Source organism: Pelobates fuscus, chromosome 3 (genome assembly GCF_036172605.1).
Source record: "Pelobates fuscus isolate aPelFus1 chromosome 3, aPelFus1.pri, whole genome shotgun sequence".
Classification (NCBI taxonomy): domain Eukaryota; kingdom Metazoa; phylum Chordata; class Amphibia; order Anura; family Pelobatidae; genus Pelobates; species Pelobates fuscus.
In genome coordinates this window covers 22771601-22795517 of record NC_086319.1, presented here as the reverse complement: position 1 = coordinate 22795517, position 23917 = coordinate 22771601, and the positions used below count along the sequence as shown (strand labels likewise).

Genomic DNA, 23917 nt, shown 5'->3' with positions numbered 1-23917 from the left:
GCAGCATGTAGAGGAAGTGATCTGAGATCCTTTCATTCCAGCACTTGTGAATGGGAATCCACACTGTAGTAGAGCAGCCTGCAGCTGCTATTATAGCTCCTGTCCTTGCCCTGTACCTGGCCAGCCTGGTCCACACTGGAACCCAGGGAAGCCACCCACACAGCTAGATATACACCGCTGCAGAATAACCCTCTCCTCATACAAATAATACAAACAGTCTACACACAATCCACACAAATTCAACACCACTAACAATCCACATACATGCACACAACCCCACATGCAGGCTCTCACATACAATACCCCCAAACAGCCCTACACATACACACACCACCAAACACACTATGTGACATTTCCATCCACACACACAATTCCACAAGCAGTCCCCATACACACCCCACATTCATAGGCATCATACACGATACTACAAACTTCTCATGAACATATACAATATAATAGCTCATATTCGCACAAATACAACGATACAAATCAACTGCAGTATAAATAACAAGCAGAATATGATAACATACACACCTCAATTTAAAAAATAAATAGGACCGGCACGCTACGGGGCATCACAATCCTATTTCGGCACAGTGTTGCTAAAAGGTTGCCTTCCCCTGCAATAGATTCTGGTCAGTGACCAGAAAATTCCTAAATTATGCTATAAAAAACCTTTTTGGGGTAGTAATGGTAAATATGCTTGTCTCTAAATGGGACACTATAGCCACCAAAACAATTTTAGCTTAATGCAACCGTTTGGGTGTATAAATCAATTCTTAATTCTCTGCCATTAAGGAGTTAAATTACTATGTTTATGCAGTCCTCTCTGCATGTGACTTACATAGCATTCCTAAACACTTCCTGTAAAGTAAGATCTAATGTTTAAAGTTCATTTGTTGGACAGTCTAAAGTTTTTTTTGGTGGCTATAGTGTAACTTTGTATTACATTCAGCTTGTTGTAAACTTTAACATTCAGTTGGCAGTTTTCTAGAAATACTGTTTTGTGACTAGACGTTTTTATTTTTACTTCTTAATTTGTAAATTGTTGATTGATATTATAGTTGAAATTTGTTACTTTGTTTAGTCTCCAGGCATGCAGTGCTCTCCATCCGAATCTCACATGCGTTTGCAAAATAATGCAGATTTTCCTTGCACTTTAAAGCCAGATGAAGGAGCTTTATTTTGGAGGACCTGGGCACAGTTAAAAAATTCTGAAACGATGAAAGAAGCTGAAAGCAGGATACAACAGTTTGGAAGTATGATTTTTTCTGTGATGTATAAATGTGTGTTTCACTTGCTTCTCCATACGTTTAGATTTTGATTAAAGGGACACTATAATCACCAGAACAACTACGGCCTATAATATTTGTTCTGGTGAGTATAATCCGTCCCTGCAGGCCTTTTGCAGTAAACACTCTCTTTTCAGAGAAAATGCAGTGTGTATATTACAGGCTAGTGATACCTCTACTGGCGACTCCTCAGATGGCTACTAGAGGTGCTTCATGGGGCAGTGCTGCACATTCAGTGTCTCCACCCTCTGCACGGAGACACTGAACTGTCATCATAGACATGTATTGATTCAATGCATTTCTATGAGGAGATGCTGATTGGCCAGGGCTGTATTTGGCTTGTGCTGGCTCTGCCCCTGATCTGCCTCCTTGATAAGCTCAGCCATTTTCAGCCAATCCAATGCTTTCCTATGGGAAAACATTGTGATGGACTGAGATCATAACTTCTGATGTCAGCCAAGAAGGCAGATCCAGCACCAGCAGACTGGTGTGAAATAAAGGTAAGATTCTACTGTATTTAGGGGGGGGGGGAGGGGAGCCATAGGGGCTAGATAGTGTTTTTAACACTATAGGGTCAGGAATACATGTTTGTGTTCCTGGCCATATACTTTTCCTTTAAACAAATATAGGTTGGGCAAAAAATAAAACTAGCAGTACAGAATGGTATATGCCAAAATATTTACATTTTAGGTGACCCAATATACCTTCCAGATGTACCTCTTCCCACATCAGGCTGTATTGTTTACTTAAAACAGCTGGTTCCTACTTAATACACTATTTTGGTTTAGATTATAAGCTTGCTTGTGGGTCATGCTTGGATGTTTAGAAAACCTTTATGACATAAATATATAAACAGTCCATTGAAATTAACAAGAGGGCCAGCATTTTTCTTTGTCCTTGCTAGTGTTTTAGCAGAAGATGCAGATTCTGGAGAGAATCTGCAATTAAAGGGGGCTGTTTAAAGCGTACCTCTCAGTATAAGAGACTGAAGAGACCTCGAACTGGTGGTCCTCCTGCCCTACAATCATAGCAATCCCAGCGCAATGCTGCTAGTGCTGGCTAGGAATTATAGGAAAAAAACTGACATCACTCATTTGTTTTTGTGTGTACTTAAAGGAAAGCTCCAGTGCCAGGAAAATAAATCAGTTTTCCTGGCACTGGAGGTACCCTCTCCCTCCCACCCCCCAATCCCCGGTTACTGAAGGGGTGAAGACCTTCAGTCACTTACCTGAGGCAGCAAAGATGTCCCTCGCTGTCTCCTCCTCCGCGCCGCTCCTCCTACTGCCTCCGTCGGCCTGTGGGCGGGACTGATCTCGCCCACTGGCCGAGGAGACCTAATGCGCATGCGCGGCAATGCCGCGCATGTGCATTAGCACTCCCCATAGGAAAGCATTGAAAAATACTTTCAATGCTTTCCTATGAGGAAATGAGCGACGCTGGAGGTCCTCACACAGCGTGAGGACGTCCAGCGACGCTATTGCACAGATAATCTGTGCTATGAAGGAGGAAGTGACCTCTAGTGGCTGTCTAGTAGTAGTTTATAAAAAACTGCAATAATTACACTTGCAGGGTTTAAGAGTAGTGGGAGTTGGCACCCAGACCACTCCAATGAGCAGAAGTGGTCTGGGTGCCTGGAGTGTCCCTTTAATTGGTATATGATGTATTGATCTAATCAGTCTGGTGATCATTTTCAAATGTGTTGCTGACTCTCCAGTTAACATAGTCATTTTCTTTTCCAGGCAGAAAACCCATTATATTTAGGGAAGATGTTCTATCTGTGCCAATAGCAGAATTAAATTATGGATTGTGCCTAATGACCAAAGAAGCTAGGAAGCATGATGGTTCTCCATACGAAGCAGACATGTTGTATTATTTATTTCTTTGTATGCAGAAGGTAGGGGGCATATCTTGTTTTATTTTACAACTAAATTTGTTTCCCCCAATTACTTTTTTTCTTAGTTACCATTTCTAAATGTAAATGTGTTAGTTACTGCATGTTTCTAGATTTTTCACATTTTGGTTCAAAGTGAACAGGCCGTAGTTTTGTTTTTAACTAGATTAAATAAAGATACCTAATGGTAGGCTAAATATTATGTTCAGTGACCTACTTCTGGTAGAATTGAGGATAAAGGCATATGTTTTTTCTAATCCGTTGTGTATTGTTTTTAGTAACTTATGTTTTCATGTTATGGTATAAGGAGGCCCTTCACTAACATCACTGCAGCTCTGTGATCTCATAGGAGCAAGCTATTGGTGGTGGTAGAATGTGTGGGGGGCAATAAAAAGTAAAAATTCCCGTAAGTGCAACACAATTGACTGCCTATGTTTTTTTTTTTAAAATATATAACTTTGTTGCCTTGATCAGATTTGTGAACTATATGTGTTAGCTTGTCAAGATCTTCCTCCCAGTGTCTCCCAAATGTGTTTCCTAGTTTCTTTGCATGTTGCCTTTGGCTGTATGGCAGCAGCATACTGTGCTTGCAGGCATCAGATGCCAATTTTGTACAACATTTACATTAACCAGCCAGTAACTTTGTTCTGAACAAGCTAATGACTCTGCCAGAGGTGGAGTTACACCAATGGCAGCTATGGAGTTAATCTCTGTATGTGCAGTTTTTTTAGGAAATATGCTGCACATACAGACTTCAGACACCATGACCACTTCAAATCAGTGAAGTGGTCAAGGTGTTTGGAGTCCTTTAATGTGATGCATGTTTGTCCAGCTGTCTCCTAATAAAAGTCATGAGCCTGGAACATGTATTAAACTGTTTAATTGTAATGTATGCATGTTTTTGTTTTCTTGACTTTTTTGATTTCTATATACATCATTTTTCTTTTCTTTTTTTTTTTTTCTTCTTCTCTTTTCCAGCATATGTTTGATAACAACCGTATTGATAATGTTTTTGCTGACCTATACTATTCTAAATTCTTGGAAAAGCTTCATGAAGTTCTTAAAGGATGGTGCCCACGTGTAAATCCATTTGGTATGGGGAAAAATAGAAAATTTTAATTTGCCGTTTTAAAATGTTTACACAAAGTTTACTCTTTGATTTCCTCCCCTTTCAGGTTATGTAATTTCAAGCTGCGTTGCAGAGGACATGTTGTGGGACTGTAAACAGCTTGGTGCTCATTCGCCAACTACACTGCTTTTTACTTTAATGTATTTCAATACCAAGTAAGTAGACAGATGTGATTTAAGCCTTTTAATTGTTGTACAGAAACAGATATAAATCCAGTTGATGCTTGTTGGATTACAAAAGTTGAGGACTGAATCACTAAAGTTGAGTAGTCCGATTTACTGTTGTTTAGTTGGGAAAAACAAAATTTGTAATCATTCTTAGTTTACAACTGCCAGTAAACACAGACTGCAGAAATATCTTTCACCATGCCAATCTAACTTATTGTAGGAAAATGTAATATCTGAGGTCTGTTTTCTTATAGGTAGATTCACCTTTAGTGGATAGGATGCCGAATGCATAACTTCATCTCTAGGCTATGGAGTGGGATCAAAGTGTGTCCCTCATGGTGCAGCATCATCATACTGTGTTAATTTCTCAAATGATTAGAAACATGTATTTAAACTGCCTGTATATGGGTCATATGTGCTGGTCTGCTCTGAAAATGGACCACATGTCCCTTTGAGACCATGAAACTGCTTCCTGTGGCGTGTAGTCTCAGTAGACTGGCACTCATCACATTGTGGTTGCTTTTGAAAATAGTGAGAAATCAGTGACCTGATAAATTTGAAAACTCCTTTTAGGCTTATGCAATCTGGTATCTCTTTTGATTCTATTGGGGCCAATTCAACAGATGGCTTCACCTGTCAGTTGTGTAATTGGTGAATATCTGATTATAATTTGGCCGCAGTAGTTTTGGTTATAAGTCCACCTTCCTTCTTTTCTTCATACGAAGTAGCAAAAAAGAGGTTAAAAATATACAAAAAATAATTTCATCTGATACATAAGGATTCTGGTCAGTGATCAGAAAATTCCTTAATTGCAGTAAATAAATGGAATCTGATCTACAGTGCACGTTTTATTATTACACTGGCATTAAATGCAGGGCTCTTCTTTTATGGATCTTGTTGACATTATTGAGGGTATCTGACACCAACTCAGAGCCTGCAGGTTCACATCAATCAAGCTCACAAGGAGGTTGCTTCTTAGTAGGCTGCTAATGTAAAGGGATACTATACGCATCAAAACAACTTTAGCTTAATGCAGCAATTTTTGTTTATTGATCATGCCCCTGCAGTCTCGCTGCTCAAATCTGCCATTATTACTTTTGTTTCTGTTTATGAAGTCCTAGCCACACCTCCCCTCACTGTGACTAACACAGCTTGCATGGAAAAATGGTTTCATTTTCAGTCAGATGTTAACTTGCTTTAGACTTTTATCTCCTAGTCTGTAAATTGAACTTTAATAACACACAGATGAGCCTCCTTCAGAGCCTAGGATACTATTAACAGAGCAGTAGATAATTAATTCTAGATTAAACCGTGCAATTCAGGAACATAAAATATCTGTATTTCTTTTCAGGTCTAGGGTATAGCTGAAGATCAGGTCTATTGTAGAGTTGACTAATTTTAAATTAGTTCTTCCTGGAGCTTTGACCAGACAGTTTTTTTTCTTCTTTTTTTCCCCACTTGGTGTTCCCCCCCATCATTCCCCAAGCTAAATGTTCAGTAACCCTGAATGATGTAAAACCTTTTTATGTCTTCAACCTCTGTATTTTTTATGTTTAGGTACTTTGTGTTGAAAAGTGTCGAGCAGCATTCACAACTGGCTTTTTCTAAAATTACAAAGCAAACAAGAAAGAATCCAGGAATCGGAAAAGACAAAAACTGTACAATACGATTTCTACGACTTTATGGTCAGGTGCAGAGTGGCTTAAAAGGTAACTTCAAATCTTTTGATTGCTTTCACAACTGTCCGGTTACAATAATTACATTTCAATAGAATTCTATTTAATTGTGCTAGGCAAAATACGAACAACTACACAAAAATAAGTCCTGCGCTCAAACTCCCACTAGTTCTGGGCCGCAGCAAGTACCACATCAGTCCCAATACATACAAAACAAGCTAAGAAAAAAGTTACCTGCACACTAGTCTAAATCCATATGCATATTTAAATAAATGGAGTTTATTTAGTTACTCCAATGACCATTAGATGCAAGGTCACGTGCCACGTCAAGGCAAACCTCTTAAGTGGTTCCTACACTAACAATTCACCTTGCTTCCTTGAGCTTCAGGCAAAGAAATCTGAGACAGAGAGAGGTATTTTTCTAAACCCCTACATGTATATTAACCCTTAATACGGAACACACGGGGTGGGTGGCAGCATTGTAACATGACTGTGATGCAAAAGTGAATACAAATACACAGAAATAAGTGCTGTGCTCAAACTTCCACTACTCCTGGGTGGCAGCAACAACCATGGCACACATCAGCCACAATACATACAAAACAAGCATAGGGATATGAGCAAGTGCGCAGGTAACTTTTTCTGCGCTTAAATCACTAGCAACACCAAGTAGGGCATTTTTGACCAGTGGTTAATTAAGTTTAAGTGGTTATTTTTTTATTTTATTTAGTTTTCAGAATATTAGATATGAAAAAATAAACAAAAGTACAAGTCATTACTTGTACCATATATATCTAATTTAGACATAACATTACAAAAACATATTGGTCGTGTTTGGAGTGGCCTATAAGAAGTGATCTATTTAAAAGGGGTTGGATCAGTCTTATTGATTTCTAATAAATTGCTCATTGAGTTAATTTAGCCATTAATCCAATTTTTCTTTGGACTGGGGATTCAATTTGTTATTTTTATTAATTTATCTTTCATTTTAAAAAACATTTTTTAAATATGATTTGTTCTTTTATCTTACATAGTTACATAGTTACATAGCTGAAAAGAGACTTGCGTCCATCAAGTTCAGCCTTCCTCACATATGTTTTTTGCTGTTGATCCAAAAGAAGGATAAAAAAAAAAAAAACCCAGTTTGAAGCACTTCCAATTTTGCAACAAGCTAGGAAAAAAATTCCTTCTTGACCCCAGAATGGCAGTCAGATTTATCCTTGGATCAAGCAGTTATTACCCTACATTGAAAGATTATATCCTTGAATATTCTGTTTTTGCAAGTATGCATCTAGTAGCTGTTTGAACATCTGTATGGACTCTGATAAAACCACTTCATCAGGCAGAGAATTCCACATCCTGATTGTTCTTACAGTAAAAAAATCCTTTTCTTTGTCTTAGACGAAATCTTCTTTCTTCTAGTCTAAACGCATGACCTCGTGTCCTATGTAAAGTCCGGTTTGTGAATAGATTTCCACACAATGGTTTGTATTGGCCTCGAATATATTTGTATAATGTTATCATATCCCCTCTCAGGCGACGTTTTTCTAAACTAAATATGTTTAAATTTGTTAACCTTTCTTCATAGCTGATATGTTCCATTCCTTTTATTAATTTTGTAGCCCGCCTCTGCACTTTTTCTAGTGCCATAATATCCTTCTTTAGAACAGGTGCCCAAAATTGCACAGCATATTCAATGTGTGGTCTTACCAGTGATTTATAAAGAGGCAAAATGATATTCTCGTCCCGAGAATGAATGCCCTTTTTCATGCATGACAATACCCTACTGGCCTTTGCTACTGCTGATTGACATTGCACATTGTTGCATAGTTTGTTGTCTATAACAATTCCCAAGTCCTTTTTGTGTGTTGTTATCCCTAATTCGCTTCCATTAAGGGTATACGTTGCTTGTGTATTCTTTACGCCGAAGTGCATAACTTTGCATTTTTCAACATTAAATTTCATCTGCCATGGGGGGCGGGGCCTGCAGCCAAAATGGCCGGACGCACATTCTGAGGGCTCCTACACCAGCAGGCGTTAAAACAACCCTCATGGCTACCCAGCCTAAGCCACCTATACAGGACGCCCCAAAAAGGTACCAGGACCACACGAGGAACAAAATGATGCCCGTCCTGCGTCAAAAAACGACACCAGCGTCTGAATCGGCCACACGGCCTATACCAGAATGGAGCCTGAGGCCTGGGGGAAGCGGCCGATCTCCCGGCACAGAACCTCCTCACAAGCGGCAACTGAACACGGCCCTACCACCCCCCCCTCTGGACCGGCGGGGGATATCCCGGTCCTCGCTGGGGGCGACTACCCCCCAAAAAACGGCTGACCAAGCGACAAAGCCCGGAGCAAAGAGGGGAGAGCAAGGCCCAACAAAGATGGCGGCTCAGAAGCAGCCCATAACGAAGCGAGCACTCACCGAACCCCCCAAGCATACACTCGAGTTCTACACATGCCTCAGAGCCAGCATATGGCTACAACTACGCACCCGGAGGCTGCTCTTCAAACAGGCGATGCAGGCAATAGCGGAATGGATCCGCCCGGCAATCCGCCGCCGCATTGGAGAAAATCTCCCTCGAGTCTCCAGAATAAGCTGCAAACCAGCACGGCGGGCCACAAAGCAAGGCAACCTGGACACCAAACGCCGAAGCGGGACCCACCAGCACGCCCGATTCACCCGCCCTCAAATGACCCCGGCAGCTTACACCCAGGGTGAGGTGCCCCAGCACAGAACAACCCACGCTACAGGCCGCGATGCTGACCGGAAAACGGGGAAGGCAGATGCGGTAGGGGACCACAGGAGGAGAGCTACAGAAGGGGGTATCCTATACCCCACTAGGCTGCCCCACAGAGAGATACCCGTGGCGGGGGTCGGCTGAACACACAGTGAAGACCCGACTCAGTCCTCTCCCCAGTGACTCTCCAGTAAGTGCCATGACTTTCGATGCCTCCTTGAGGGACGGACTGATGACTCATCATTAAGCACTTACAGATCCCGCAGACTCTCTCCTGTCTTAATCGACTGTGACTCTTCTGATTTGAGCATGGAGCCTGGTCTCCACAGGAGTAACATACTTGCCTATAACAATGGGGGAAAACATGAGGACTCTCATCCGTTTAAGCTTGTGGTCAGACTTGTTTGCATGGCCTGTTTATTTAGTTAGTTTAGTGTGTTAACATTATACCATAAGAGTGCAACGTTAAGCTTTATGATGTAAATAATGTATGATGTGGCAAACTATTATTAACTGTTAGGGACCGATTGTTAATGACTAAGCCTGGATCCACTCTCTTTTCCAATGTAATAGTATACGTTTTACCTGGTTAGCTATAGCTGAAGGTAATCTATGTTCAAGAGCAAAGTTCTGAGAGAGCGTATGTAAATGCTATCGCGACTGCTGTACTCACTCCATAATCTGCCTAACCTGCACTAAAACTTGTGTTTCACATTGATTCGTGACCCCATTAAGCGACTCTTCAAACGGAATTAACCACAATAGTTTAATCGTATAATTATCATAACGCTGGATACAGCATCTTACTCACTTATCCCACAAGCAGCAAGTTAAGCGTTGCCAAGCTAGCTTATTTTAGTTAATTTTATGTTATGAATATGTTTAAGTAGTGCCAATTGATATCGGATATCGCATAACTCAACTTTATAAAAAAAATGTGCAAGTTTAATCCTGTACCTCTATGTCTAAATGTCATATAATGCGCTGGAGGACTGCCTTTGGGGTACCTTTCAAGCGAATGTATAAAGCTTATGCACTACAAAAATAAAGAATTAAAAAAAAAAAAATAAAAAAAAAAAAAATAAAAAAATAAATTTCATCTGCCATTTGAGTGCCCAGTCCTCCAGTCTATCTAAATCCCTCTGCAGCAAAGTAATATCTTGCTCACATTGTATTATTTTACAAAGTTTTGTGTCATCTGCAAACACTGAAACATGACTTTCAATGCTGTCTTCAAGATCATTTATAAACATGTTAAATAGGAGGGGTCCCAGAACAGACCCCTGAGGGACACCACTTGCCACCTCTGTCCAGCTTGAAAATTTACCATTAACGACAACTCTTTGTACTCTGTTTTTAAGCCAATGTTCTACCCAAGAACAAGCCTTTTCATCTAGACCGATTTCCTTGAGTTTGAACACTAATCTTCTGTGTGGAACTGTATCAAATGCCTTGGCAAAGTCCAAATAGATCACATCCACTGCAACACCCTGATCTATACTTCTACTTACTTCTTCGTAGAATGCAATCAAGTTAGTTTGACACGACCTGTGCTTCATAAAACCGTGCTGATTTTTGCTGATAACCATATTCTTCTCAAGGAATTCTTGAATATTATCCCTTAATAACCTTTCAAATATTTTACCAGCCACAGAAATTAAGCTCACAGGTCTATAATTTCCAGGCAAGGATTTTGAACCCTTTTTGAATATAGGAACAACATCTGCCTTCCTCCAATCCTCCGGAACACTTCCTGAAAGAAAAGAATCTTGAAAGATTAAAATTTAAAATTATCTGAGTCCAAATAGGAATCATTGTTGACTTCCAGTTGGTTGCTATTAATAATTGTGCTTCTACTATTACTTGTATAATAAACGCTCTTGAGTGAGCATGTGTACTGTGTGGACGTTGCACTCAAAACGACTGAGCGAGTAGAGCACCGAATCTGTATCAAATTGTTGGTTAGGCTTGAACATTCCTCTGCAGAAACTCTTCAGATTACAGAATCTCACAATATCCCCTAAACCAGCTTCCATTCATTTTTTTTTTAAATGTTTAAAGTCCTTCCATGTTATAACTCAAAACTTAAATTTATAAAATGGGGATTACTTTATTAGTTAAGTTTATTTTCTTATTGAAGTTGACCCAGAAGAAACTCAAGATATCTTAAAACTTCTACAGTTTATAATTTTCCCCGTCTTATTCTGTCCCTTCTGTTTGCCAGTATAATGGAAGCAAAGCCTTTTTTTTTTTTTTCCCCATTCTCGTTAAATTTTAAATTAACCTTTAAGTACTAAAAAATGTTGTGTTTGTATAGCATGCATATGCACGCTGGCATTATTGTAATCTTTTGTCATGGCAAATCCTAATCCTCCTTTAGAGGCCTGAAGAGATAATTTAGAGTTAATCCAGGGCCTTTTCCCCAACTAGTGCCAGATTAATAGCCCAGTGGGCCTTGTGCTAACAATTATGAGCGGCCTAAATACAGAATCTCATCGACCAAAAACACAAACAGTCATACCTCTCAAGCGTTATGTATCTGGTGGCGATGTTGCCGGAAGGAGACTCATAGGATGCAGCTATATAAAAAAACAAAAAACACTCAGATTCTCTTAAAATATGCTAATCTCTCTCTAATTCATGCTTTCATCTTTCAAGTAAATCCATACCCCCTAACAGCAGTGTCCAGTGAAGCAAGAAATCAATGGGCGGTGTAAAAGGGTGGGCCACTGACGTGGATCATGTAACCAGAACTTCCGAAATGCTTGTGTATGTCAGGCTGCCTGCCAATCATGCATGCTGGCCAACAGCATCCTGAGCTTGGCATAAATGCATCTAATGATGCGCTCGCTCCATGCTTTCTAAGGACTGTCCCCTAGCACTCACATGTCCACTTGTCTCCTTACCGTCTTACTAGCAGGCAGACGCTCCTGGTATACAGTCTGAGACTGAGAAACCGTGGATGTAGTGAGTGTAGAAGAAAGGGAACATGCCTTAGTGTTAGAGAGACCAACGTCAGCATTTCCTTAACTAATTTAATTTCAGCTAGTCCACTCAAGTTTTGTTTTCATATATCCCTCTTAAGTTTCCATACTTAAGCAAGAGTATGTGAAGAGTAGTTAGGGTTGCCACCTTTCTAGGAAAAAAATACAGCCCTTACTAATTTGCATAACTAATTATGTATGTGTGACATCACATGATGTAAATTACAAGAAGTGACAGAGAAAATTCTATGAAATCACCAAAAAACTACTTACCGTAGTTTGATTCTGCTGTATATATGGATTGCTCCCTGTCTCCCAGTGTCTCCATGTCACCCAGTGTTCCCTAGTGTCTGTGTCCCCATGGCTCCCAGTGTCCCCAAGTCTCCCAGCATCCAATAGTGTCTGTGTCCCCGTGTCGCCAAGTGTCTCAGCGTCCCCAGAGGTCTCCCTATGTCTGTGTCCCCATGTCTCCCTGTAGCCTTTACCCCATCCCTGACTTCATCTCTCACTTCCCTGAGCTGTAGGCGGTCTCTGCAGGCTGGAAGCTGCTGTCTGGACTCTCTGTGCTGTATAGCTGCTCCCCGCGGATCAGGGTGTAGAGAGATGCAGGTATATATGCTGTAACTTCCTATCCCTGCCTCTCTCCACACACACAGCGACCCCTACTGGCCGGTAATGGTATTGCAGAGTATTCTCTGTTTATAATGAGGCAGCCTCAAATACCAGCCAGGTGGCAACCATAAGAGTAGTGTGTGTAATAAAATAAAATAAAAAATTCTAGAATATTACTGCTCCCCCACCAAGAAAACTATTTTTCCACTCTTCTATTTCTGTTAGTCTGTTTCATTAGTATCAGTAGTTTGCTGGATCAGAACTACCCCCAGGTAGGTAATTGAGGGCTTCACCCATCTAATCCTGAATTTTTCTTCTAAACTTGAATTCTTCTGCTATATTACAGGCAAGGGCCATTGACTTCTCCACATTCAATTTGTATCCTGAGAAAAGAAATGTAAATTACATTCATAAGTTTGTTCAAAGACTTCTCAGTGTCCTCAAGTGTTGCTATGACGGAAGCTGCATACATACATTTTATAATCCTGATTTGATATATTATAGCCTTGGATTCTGTCTTATGGTTATTGCTAATTGTTCCAAAGTCATAAAATATAAAAGTGGAGAAAGTGGACAACCTTGCCTGGTTCCGTTGCTCAGATTGAACCACTCAGGAATTAAATGACTAACTTCTACCTTTGCCGAAAGGCCTGAGTACAACACCATCCCACCTGACAAAAGTCGTTTTACCGTTTTCAGAGGAGAGTCCCTATTAGAGACGCTGAATCCAGATTATTAATCTCCTTATATTCTTAGAAGCCGTCCTATCTGGTATGAATTCAGCCGGATCTAAATTAATGATTTTATAGATTTAAAAAAATATATATATATTTTTTAAAATTGGTTCCTCAAAAAGTCTTCTAATGCTCTTAATTTGTGATTTATTATGAGCATACAAATTTGTTAGAGTATAAATATTGATTTGACAAATTAAAATCATATATTTTCCATCTGCATTTACAATGTTTTATTTAACTGAAAGGAGATTAAAGAATAATATAGCCATTTAAAAAAAATTAGAGGCACAAAAAAACATATATACCGGTACCTTGATTGTATTCCATATTTTTCCCTGCTTCCAGTGAGTTTTCTGTACGCTGCATATATCAACATGCTCATTCTTCAAAAACTTTAGAAAGCTTGATTTTTTTTGCAGGGTATTTAAACTGAGCTTTTTTCCACAAAGCCTACCTCATCACCGCCAACATGTATATACAACAGTACATCACACTTATACAGTGTACATAGGGAAATAAATCCTTCCCAAATCTGGAAATAGGAAATAATGTTTTTCCGAGTAGATAATAGTACGTGCTCCCAATTTGCACTGTTACAGTCCATAATAAATGCATCAGCGAGGCTCATCTTCCTGTCCATGCCTCACCCTTCTGTCAGTCCCTATGTTGGCTTCCTGTAAAAATCTGGTTCTTGCTTTCAAATATCTACATAATTCTGCTCCCACCTATCTATCTTTCCTAATACACAAGTATGTCCTGTCTAGACCCTCGCGCTCTGCTGAAGACTTACGTCTATCTTCTGTCCGTACTCCCGCCTCTGATGCTCGCCTTTAAGACTTCTTGAAGACTGCACTGTTCCTGTGCAACTCACTTCCCTCCTCTGTTAGAGGCTCACCCAGTCTCCACTCCTTCAAAAAATACCCACTTCTTCATAAAAGCGTATCCATTAAACTGTTTAATAGCTCCCGACTGATTCCTCTCTTGCAACTGTCATTAGTCTAATACTATCTTACCCTTTGTGTTACTTTACCCCACTCCCTCTAGCATGTAAGCTCATTGAGGAGGGCCCTCAACCCCTCTGTTCCTGTGTGTTCGACTTGTCTGGTTACAACTACATGTTTGTTCGTCTACCTACTGTAAAGCGCTGCGGAGTTTGTTGGCGCTATATAAATAACATAATAATAATGGTGACCCCCCATTGGGTCTCACTTAACAAATAACATGCTCTAAAGGGGTTCTTGTGGAACCTGGATGGAAAAATCAATAGGAAGAAAATACACATATGTTTCCAGATCACAACCTTTTATCACACTTTGTAACTTTTATATTTAAATATTTGTCCTAAAAAGTCATACTATTGTGAAAAGAAACCACCCCATATATTCAATTATCTGTAAGTTTAACTCTATTCCCATAATTTAAAGCTCCTATTAAACATGTTGCGAACACATACTATTTTAGTCAATGCGTGCATCCTTTTCCATAAGTACTACTTGGTGACTTTTAGATTTCTTCTCTTTTAACCACACGTTCCATGATTGGGGATCTTTAAAGAAGCTCATTTTTTCCTCAAAAGTCACACATATCCCTATTGGGAAACCCCATCCATATTTTACATCTTTGTCCTTGTTTTAACGTGTTCTGCTTCGGTTTACTTTTACACTGGAACTATGATCATTACTAATATTTAATATTCTGTTTTTTTTTTTTTAAGTTTAAAAAAACAAGTAACTTTTATAAAAGTGCTGTGTTGTATTTTGTGTGCTCTTTAAAGGGACACTGCCTAATTGAAGTGGTCTGGGTGCCATGTCCCATTTGTTTAAACCCTGCAAGTAAAAACTTTGACATTCTCCAGGAACAGTAAGGTTTACATTGCAGGGTTTAAAGCATCTAGTGGCTGTCAGAGTGAGCAGACTATCAGAGGGCTTCTGTTCAATGAGCCAAGTAAAACTCTGCTATTTAAATCTGATTGGTGCAGCGCATAGTTTTAATGCTAACTTATGTGGTCGGCTACCCAACTTGTTAGATCGGCACTATAGAGTTAGAAATATATGTTTTGTATTCCTAATGCTATAGTGTTCCTTTACGATTAACTTAAATGGACACTCCAGGAGCATCATTAGATGACAATTGAAGATTAGGTTACCGTTAGATCTAATGGATTTTTAAAAAAATCTTATCTCCTTTTTTTTTTTCTTACTTTATTTAACTTTGTTATATAAGCCTGCAGTCCAATAATAGAGCAGTGACGGTTCACACTCAGCACTGTTATGTATAATTTTAAGACAGGGCTTGACAATTTTGTTTGGAATCTAGTAGCCAGCTAAAAAAAGATTAGGAGCCAATTTTTTTTAAAACTAGCGATGTGTGTATACCTGTGTGCGAGGGAGGAGTGATCTTTCTGCAGCTCCTCTCTGCTCCCTCGCACTGTCTGCAGTGATGCCGGGGCAGGAATTACGTCATATTCCGGCTCCCGGCATTAAACAGCGAGAGGGAGCAGAGAGGAGATGCTGGATGATCTGCCTCCACGATCCCCAGGGTGGCTGCCTGCATGCAGCCCAAGACGGCAACATCCACGCTCCTTAGGGCGATCGGCCGGCTTCATTGTTCCCACATACTGCCTTTAGTTAAAGGGCTATAAATCCCATGTGCCAGGGCAAAATTTCTAGTCGACATGGCGACCTTGCGTCTGGGATTTGTCGAACCCTAGAGCCTCCGGATTAGTGGAGTCACCCCCTGCCCTGGGTAGAACTCACAACTGAAGCTGCAGAGGCTAATGATTTGCAAGAAACGCTGAAATCTCAAATACAAGTTTTCTTTTAAATTGTTTTACTTTAATGGCAGTAAAATTGGTAGGCTGCTACATGAATGTCCCTTTTAAAGATGTCCACTTTCTAAATACATTTTTTCTACTGTTTTTCCAACTCTGGATCATCATTAGTATATTAAAATGAATGTTTCATACAGTACTAGATAACATACATGCTGTCAATATTTTGAAACCTGTTTTTATTTGAACACCTTTCCTGGAAGTCAAGCATGTTATTTTGTAGATTTGAGAAAATGTGCTTCATACTTATTGGGGTCTGCCTTAGATGTTGGTATGTCACTGGATGCTTACAATACGGATTGCTAGATCTGTTAATAATAAATATGCCACTTAATACTAACAAATGGGTATAAACACTTATTTTGTGTTTTTACATTGATGTTTTAGAGTACTTTTTTATCTTTTGATTGTTGGTAACCAGGGCCGTCTTTAATATGAATAGGACCCTGGGCAAAGAATTTTGTTGGGCCCCCTCGGCCCTGTGACCCTCTCAATCCACCAACCCCCCAATTACGCCCAACCCCCAATCACACTGACATATTGACACATACACACACACAGACAGACATATTAAAACATTCACAGATACATACTGACACACACATACACTGACACACAAATATATACTGGCAGACATATTGACACACATTCAGACATACTGACACACACACACACACACACACAGACGCACATACATACACACACAGACACATACACTGACAGATATACTGACACACATACAGACACATACACTGACAGAAGTATTGACACACACACAGACATGCTGATACACACACGCATACTGACATACACACAGACACAGTGACACACACAGGCATACTGACATACACACAGACATACTGACACACACAGACAGACATACTAACACACACACAGACACATACACTGACAGAAATACTGACACACACACACAGACATACTGACACACACACAGACAGAAATACTGACACACACACAGACATACTGAAACACAGACACAGACAAAAATGCTGACACACACACACAGACGTGCTGACACACACTGACAGAAGTATTGACACACACACACAGGCATGCTGACACACACAGGCATGCTGACACACACAGGCATACTGACACACACACAGACAGACATACTGACACACACAGACAGAAATACTGACACACACACACAGACACACACACACAGACATACTGACACACACACACACACACACACACAGACATACTGACACACACACAGATATATTGACACACACACTGACAGAAGTATTCACACACACACACACACAGACATACTGACACACAGATATACTGACACACACACACACACTGACAGAAGTATTGACACACACACTGACAGAAGTATTGACACACACACAGACATACTGACACACACAGGCATACTGATATACACACAAACACACACACTGACAGAAGTATTGACACACACACAGACATACTGACACACACACACACACTGACAGAAGTATTGACACACACACAGACATACTGACACACACAGGCATACTGATATACACACACAGATACACTGAAACACAGACAGACATACACACACAAACATACTGACATACATTTAGCCACCCTCCAACCGCCCTTACCTTTTCTGGAGGGTGGTTTCCCTGGGGAACAGTGGCAGGCTGAGGCAGTTGGGAGTTCTTCTCTTAAACTCCCCTCCTCCCTGCCTTTCTCCTGGTGCGGCTCTGATCTCCGGTGGGAGGAAGTGACGCGCGGCACTCACTTCCTCCCAGCCGGCTGACGAACAGGAAGGGGCCCGGTCGCGCTGTTTAAGCGTAACAGCGCCCGACCGGGCCCCTGCTGACACATGTCCACCGGGTGGCCCTTAGTGCATGGGCCACCCGGGGGCCCTCTTTAGCATGCGGGATGGTGCGGCTCTGTGCAGCCGCACCACTGGGTCCAAGGGGGGCTGCGCAAATCGCAGGGCCCACGGAGCAGCTGCTCTGGGGCCCCCCAGGAGCAACTGGGCCCGGGGCAGCTGCCCCGTTTGCCCCGTGCTAAAGACGGCCCTGTTGGTAACATTCTCTATTCTGTGGATGATGTTTTAATCCCAAATTATTTCTTTTTTTCTTTTTTCTAGTTGCAGAAGAAACTTATGTAGAGCAGCTGGAAAATCCAGATAATCCATTGCAATGTCCCATTAAGTTGTATGACTTTTATCGCTTTAAATGGTAAGGAGTTTGGCTACTTTATATTTTCTGCATTTTTAAAATCATTTACAATATACAAATAAAGTTGGTGTATCAATGTGCATTTACATGCCATGGCAAATGAAAACTTTACTAATACAATAACACTGGAAATGATTGGTGTCACGAACGTGGGCTATTGGCCCAGCTGAGACACTGGTTGCTAGTCCCAACAACCACTAAATTAACCCCTGCAATCCCTTCTACACTAACACCCTAGTACACACTTTACTGCTACCACCAAGACTTTACATCTGGGCGTCTTCGGTTACCCCACACACAGTAGAATTATAGGATCAAGACCTTACTTTACTGATCAGACATATATAATTAACCATTTTGGTAACATGTTTACCTGAGCTTTCCTCAGGAGAGTGAGCTCATAGAGAACAAAGACACAAGCTGAATAATTAAACATTTAATCTGACAAAAAGGATTCATAGTGCTGGGTACAAAAATACAGAAATAAATGGCATACAGAAACACAGATAACAAATTGAAAAACAGTCCATAAAATAGGAGAAAACACAAGAAATTCCTTACATATATATTACCCCTTACATTATATTATTTATAATTTCTTTGGGAGATTCAGATGGTACAGGTCTCCAAGTAGCTGTTGAAACAAGAAATCTCTCATTGCATAGTCCAACATTCTCAATATATAACTTAAACTAGTTGTTTCTAAGTGGGTGGATCCGTGGGGTTTGGCCTGGCAGTGTATTGCCCACTACTTATTTTCTTAAATAATGTTGTCATTTGAAGAACCCAAAGTCAGAGCATATGCAACAATACCTTTTACGATGCCCTATGTCCAGCTCTGATGATGGTTATCTAGTAGTTTTATGGCTTAGGCCTGGAGTACGATCAAAGCCTACAATAAATGTTATCCCAACATGTACAAAAACAACTCATAACATATATCAAATGCCAACTCATGCTTTGGCATGACAATTGGTATATTCTTGGTTATTCTAATCTGACCACGTACTGTAACTACACCAAAAATAATTCTGCGCTCCTTACTCAGCATGCTATGCTGTCCTTTTTGGGGCGTGTTCTAGGCCGTCATTTTTGGGGCGGTCCTAAACGTCGGTGGGCGGCATAGAACGTCCCGGCTGATGCCACGCCGGCGGTCGCAATCCGGGGGTCTGTTTCTGACCTTGGACCCCCTCTACCTAAACTGCCACCTCCGGCCATGTGATTGCATGTTCCTCGCGATCACATGGCAGGAATCGCCGGTTTATGCAGTGCCTTCGGGGGGCCTGCCTGAACTATCAGGCAATCCCCCTCATGCCTGTAAAAAAGTTTTTAAAGTAAAAAAAAAAAAAGTTATAAAACTGTTTTTTAATTAAATAAAAAGTATAGATCATATAGATATATATATATTCTAAGTACTTTTATATATACATACATCATTAAAAAAAGGTGTATTTTAATATATATATATATTTATATATTAATATTAAAATAATCTTAGAATGACGTTGATTATAAATCAGAAACCTGCACTCCAAAGTGTTGAAAGAAATTTTGGCCCAGTGCTGGTCTGCAAGATTATCCAAACTGCATATAGAAGATGGCACTCCAAGGACTTCAAAGTAATGTAAAGTAAAACTTTCCTTTTATTCAGCAGATGCTGTGCAAACAATCGACGTTTCAGTTCTAATTCTTACTTTCTTCAGGATATCCTGAAGAAAGTTTGAGTTAGAACTGAAACGTTAGTTAGAACTGAAACGTCGATTGTTTGCACAGCATCTGCTGAATAAAAGAGACATTTTACTTTACATTACTTTGAAGTCCTTGGAGTGCCATCTTCTAACCAGTTTGGATAATCTTGCAGACCAGCACTGGGCCAAAATTTATTTCAACACTTTGGAGTAAAAATAATCAATAAAATGAAAAAAATAAAATAAAAAAAATGTATATAGCATTTAAAAAATAACTTGGCTTTTATTCAGCAACTGCCACAATGTATCAACGTTTCAGTCCTATTACAGAACTTTCGTCAGGATCCTAAATAATATTTTTCACCATACCCTTATGAAGTCCATGGAGTGCTATTTTCTACTTTCCTGTTTTTATATATATATATATATATATATTATTTTTACATAATGAAGTCATTTATTAATTACAATCTGAGAGACCTGCCCGACAACCCAGGCGGAAAGTCCAGAGAATTTGGCTTGGACGCCATATATTTAACCCTGTTTTACTCAGGAGACTTCGCTGAACACAAATATTTAAAAACAGTAAGACATATCACAACGATGATATTGTCAGTAAAAAATCAGTTTTTTGCATTTTCCACACACACACTGTACTTTCACTGACAATATAATTGTTGTGATACATTTTACTATTTGGAAACACTAATATTTGTGTTGAGTGAAGTCTCCAGAGTATAACAGTACCCCACATGTACAGGTTTTATGGTGTTTTCAAAAGTTACTGAGTCAAATATAAGGCTTGAATTTCCTTTTTTTTCCCATTGAAATTTGCCAGATTGGTTATGTTGCCTTCGAGACCGTATGGTAGCCCAGGAATGAGAATTACCTCCATGATGGCATTCAATTTGCAAAAGTGGACAACCCAAGGTATTGCAAATGAGGTCTGTTAAGTCTTTTTAGTAGCCATTTAGTCACAAACACTGGCCAAACTTTGCATTCAATTTAGATTTTTGCATTTTCCACACACAACAAATATGAATACTAACTTTGGCCAGTGTTTGTGACTAAGTGGCTACTAAAAAAGACTGGACATACCCCAGTTGTAATACCTTGGGTTGTCTAATTTTGCAAATGGTATGCCATCATGGGGATAATTTTTATTCCTGGGCTACCATACGGTCTTAAAGGCAACATAACCAGTCTGGCAAATTTAAATGTGTATAAACTGAAAAATTTTAATGTGCTGTATTTGACCCTGTAACTTTGCAAACCACCATAAAACCTGTACATTGGGGGGATTGTTTTACTCGTGAGACATCGCTAAATATAAATGTGTATTTTATTGCAGTAACCGCTAACCGTATTATGCTATAAGTGTGGGTGCACATAATATGAAAGAGGTGAATTACACCTGAACAGACATATTTAAGGTTTTGTTTACGTTTTGTTTTGATCACAACTTGTACAACTGCCTCAGTCCTTAAGGGGTTAAAGGAACGCTATATTGTTAGGAATACTTTTAGGTTACCGGCACTGTCCTGCTGGCATGCCTCCCTGGCTGAGATTATCAATCTTGTTGATCCCAGGGAATCCAGTGATGCCCCATAAAAAGGCATTGGGAGGCTAGTGTACATGCGCGACTATTTGCAGCTCTTGCAGTAGTGTTAGTGATTTGTCTGAATAAGTCCTGGTAATTGCCAAACAAAATGATTCTGAAAATGTCCCAAATCACCAGAATCCTTTTTCATGTGTGTATTAAATGGGTTTTAATCCTGACAATTATTTCTGTCATGAACTTCGATTCCTGGGAATTTTATTCGGGCTTGTAGAAAGTCTATTGACATGGATGATAAAGATTTTTGTTTTTTAAAACCAAACCCTTGATCAGAATATTAATGCAACAGTGAATTGTACAGTCTCGTGAACAAGGGCAAAAAATACAGGAAGGTGACTGGCAGGCAGGTGATTAGAGGACAAAGATGGGGCAACATTTAAACACAAAACAAAAACAAATAGAAGCAGCAGGATTGAGTACATTAGTGGAAAATATAAAGTGTATACAGTACTTTATTTGTAATACTAGTAATTATGTAACACTATTTTAGGATAGCTTTTATTTTTTTTAGAAAAATTACGTATTATTTCCTTTATATGCCAGGAGTAATAATTATGGGACCTCAAAAGGCATTGCCTTTACATGATTTTAGTTAGACTCTATCACATGAATATAATTGAAGAGAAAATACAGTTTTTTTTTTGTTGTTTTTTTTGTTTTGTTTTTTTTACATTCTTGAATGTGTTGATTTAATAAATTGTGATTCCATTCATTATCTGGCTTTACTTTTTTTAGTCCTCAGGGTGCCAGAGGCCCCACAGATGCGTTCTACTTGGTTCCGGAACCAGTGGTCGCACCGAATAGCCCGATTTGGTACTCTGCGCAGCCTGTGAATGAAGAAGTGATGGAGCAAATGTTAACCCGAATATTACTGGTTAAAGAGGTCCAGGAAACTCATGCTAACTCCCGAATCTCTTCATATTAATCACTTCTCTGTGTTATATCAAAATGTGTTGATCCAATTTATTTGTAAAGCATGATTAAATTGTGTAGATTATTTGCTTTACTGTACTTTATTCCACAGGAAAGTGCTTTGAGAATACAGAGCACTTCTCACATTCTATATTTGTTTGCCATGTACAAAAAGCACATTTACTGCAGAGTCTGTATGTCTGTTTTGATCTAATTTATGCTGACACCATGTTGAGCACTGCATACACAGTGCTGATATCACCTTTATGGAGTAAATTATCACTCCGAATCATTATAATTTAGTTACTGTAAATATCTATCTTTCTTTGGCTATTTTTTTCATATAAAAAAAAAATGCATATGAGGTCACTTCTCACCTTATCTTATAATTCAGAAAAAAATATGTACCATGTGAAAAGATTGTACATATGAAATAATTGTTCGTTTGTAACAAGCGCTTAGCAATTGTATAATTTATTAATCAGTTTAGTGCAATGCAGCCATAATCATGTTTTTAATGAAACATGCTGAAATTATGGAATCGTACAGTTTTTTCCTTTTCTATAAGGACGATGCTTCCATGATGACCCTAGTTGCGGAGAAACCGAATTTGGAAAAACACAAACAAACCCCTGCTACAATCTTGTGAGGATAACCACATTGCATCCTTTATTTTCTTTTCACTACACTTCGAAAGATCTCCAAACACTATAATTTGGTTCATTTCTTGACTGTCTCTTTTTATTTCATGTTATGTTACTAAAACTGGGTTCACAGGAAGCTTTCTACATTGTTGGAATATTTCCAGCTTTTGTGTTTGACGTTGTGGGTGTATTTTGTGCCTAAGTAAAATGTCACTACAAGATATGACACTTTAACACCTACTTTTGTGCATGCACAGAAGGGTTTGCACATCATGCTGGGAAAACTATACAACCTTACCTCAAAATCCAGTCATGCCGTGCCTTAACACAATCCGGGCACTTGGATTTAGTTCAGTGGTGACTGTAATGTAAATTTTGATTGTGTTTTTAGTACGTTCACTTTTACAGGGAGATTTGTATATTTTCACAGAAACTTTAACATGGAAATCACTGACTAATAGGAAAAAAATGAGTTTGTTATATCTGATGTATGCTAGATTTCTGGTATCTTTGTTATTTAATACAGATTGAGCACTAATTTTGATTTGAAATAAAATTGCAATTGAATGTATAGTTGGTTTTTGAAAACTATTGGGTCTTGATTTTTAATGACTTGATAATATACATTCCCATTCAAAGTTCTGTGTTGGTTTAAGAACGATTTAAGTGCAAAATGGTCTTAGTAAATGTGATTTCCTATCAAGATTATTCACGAACGTGAAATGTAATAGTAGGAAAGTGAAATTTAAGGCCAAAGTAGCTGAACTGGAATTAAATGTATCC

The 23917-nt window shown here is 39.4% G+C and overlaps 1 protein-coding gene across 1 annotated transcript in view; it reads left to right on the top strand.

The window, feature by feature from the left end:
* LOC134602182 (transcriptional regulator QRICH1-like) overlaps positions 1–23705 on the top strand; it is a 44471-nt gene extending 20766 nt beyond the window's left edge. The window contains exons 4-10 of the mRNA XM_063446797.1: positions 1088–1259; positions 3032–3186; positions 4162–4276; positions 4359–4467; positions 6037–6188; positions 18182–18272; positions 22314–23705. Of these exons, the coding sequence (XP_063302867.1) occupies positions 1088–1259; positions 3032–3186; positions 4162–4276; positions 4359–4467; positions 6037–6188; positions 18182–18272; positions 22314–22503 (984 nt within the window). The 3' untranslated portion in view covers positions 22504–23705. The remainder of the gene's footprint in view (positions 1–1087; positions 1260–3031; positions 3187–4161; positions 4277–4358; positions 4468–6036; positions 6189–18181; positions 18273–22313) is intronic.
* Positions 23706–23917: the final 212 nt, after the last annotated feature.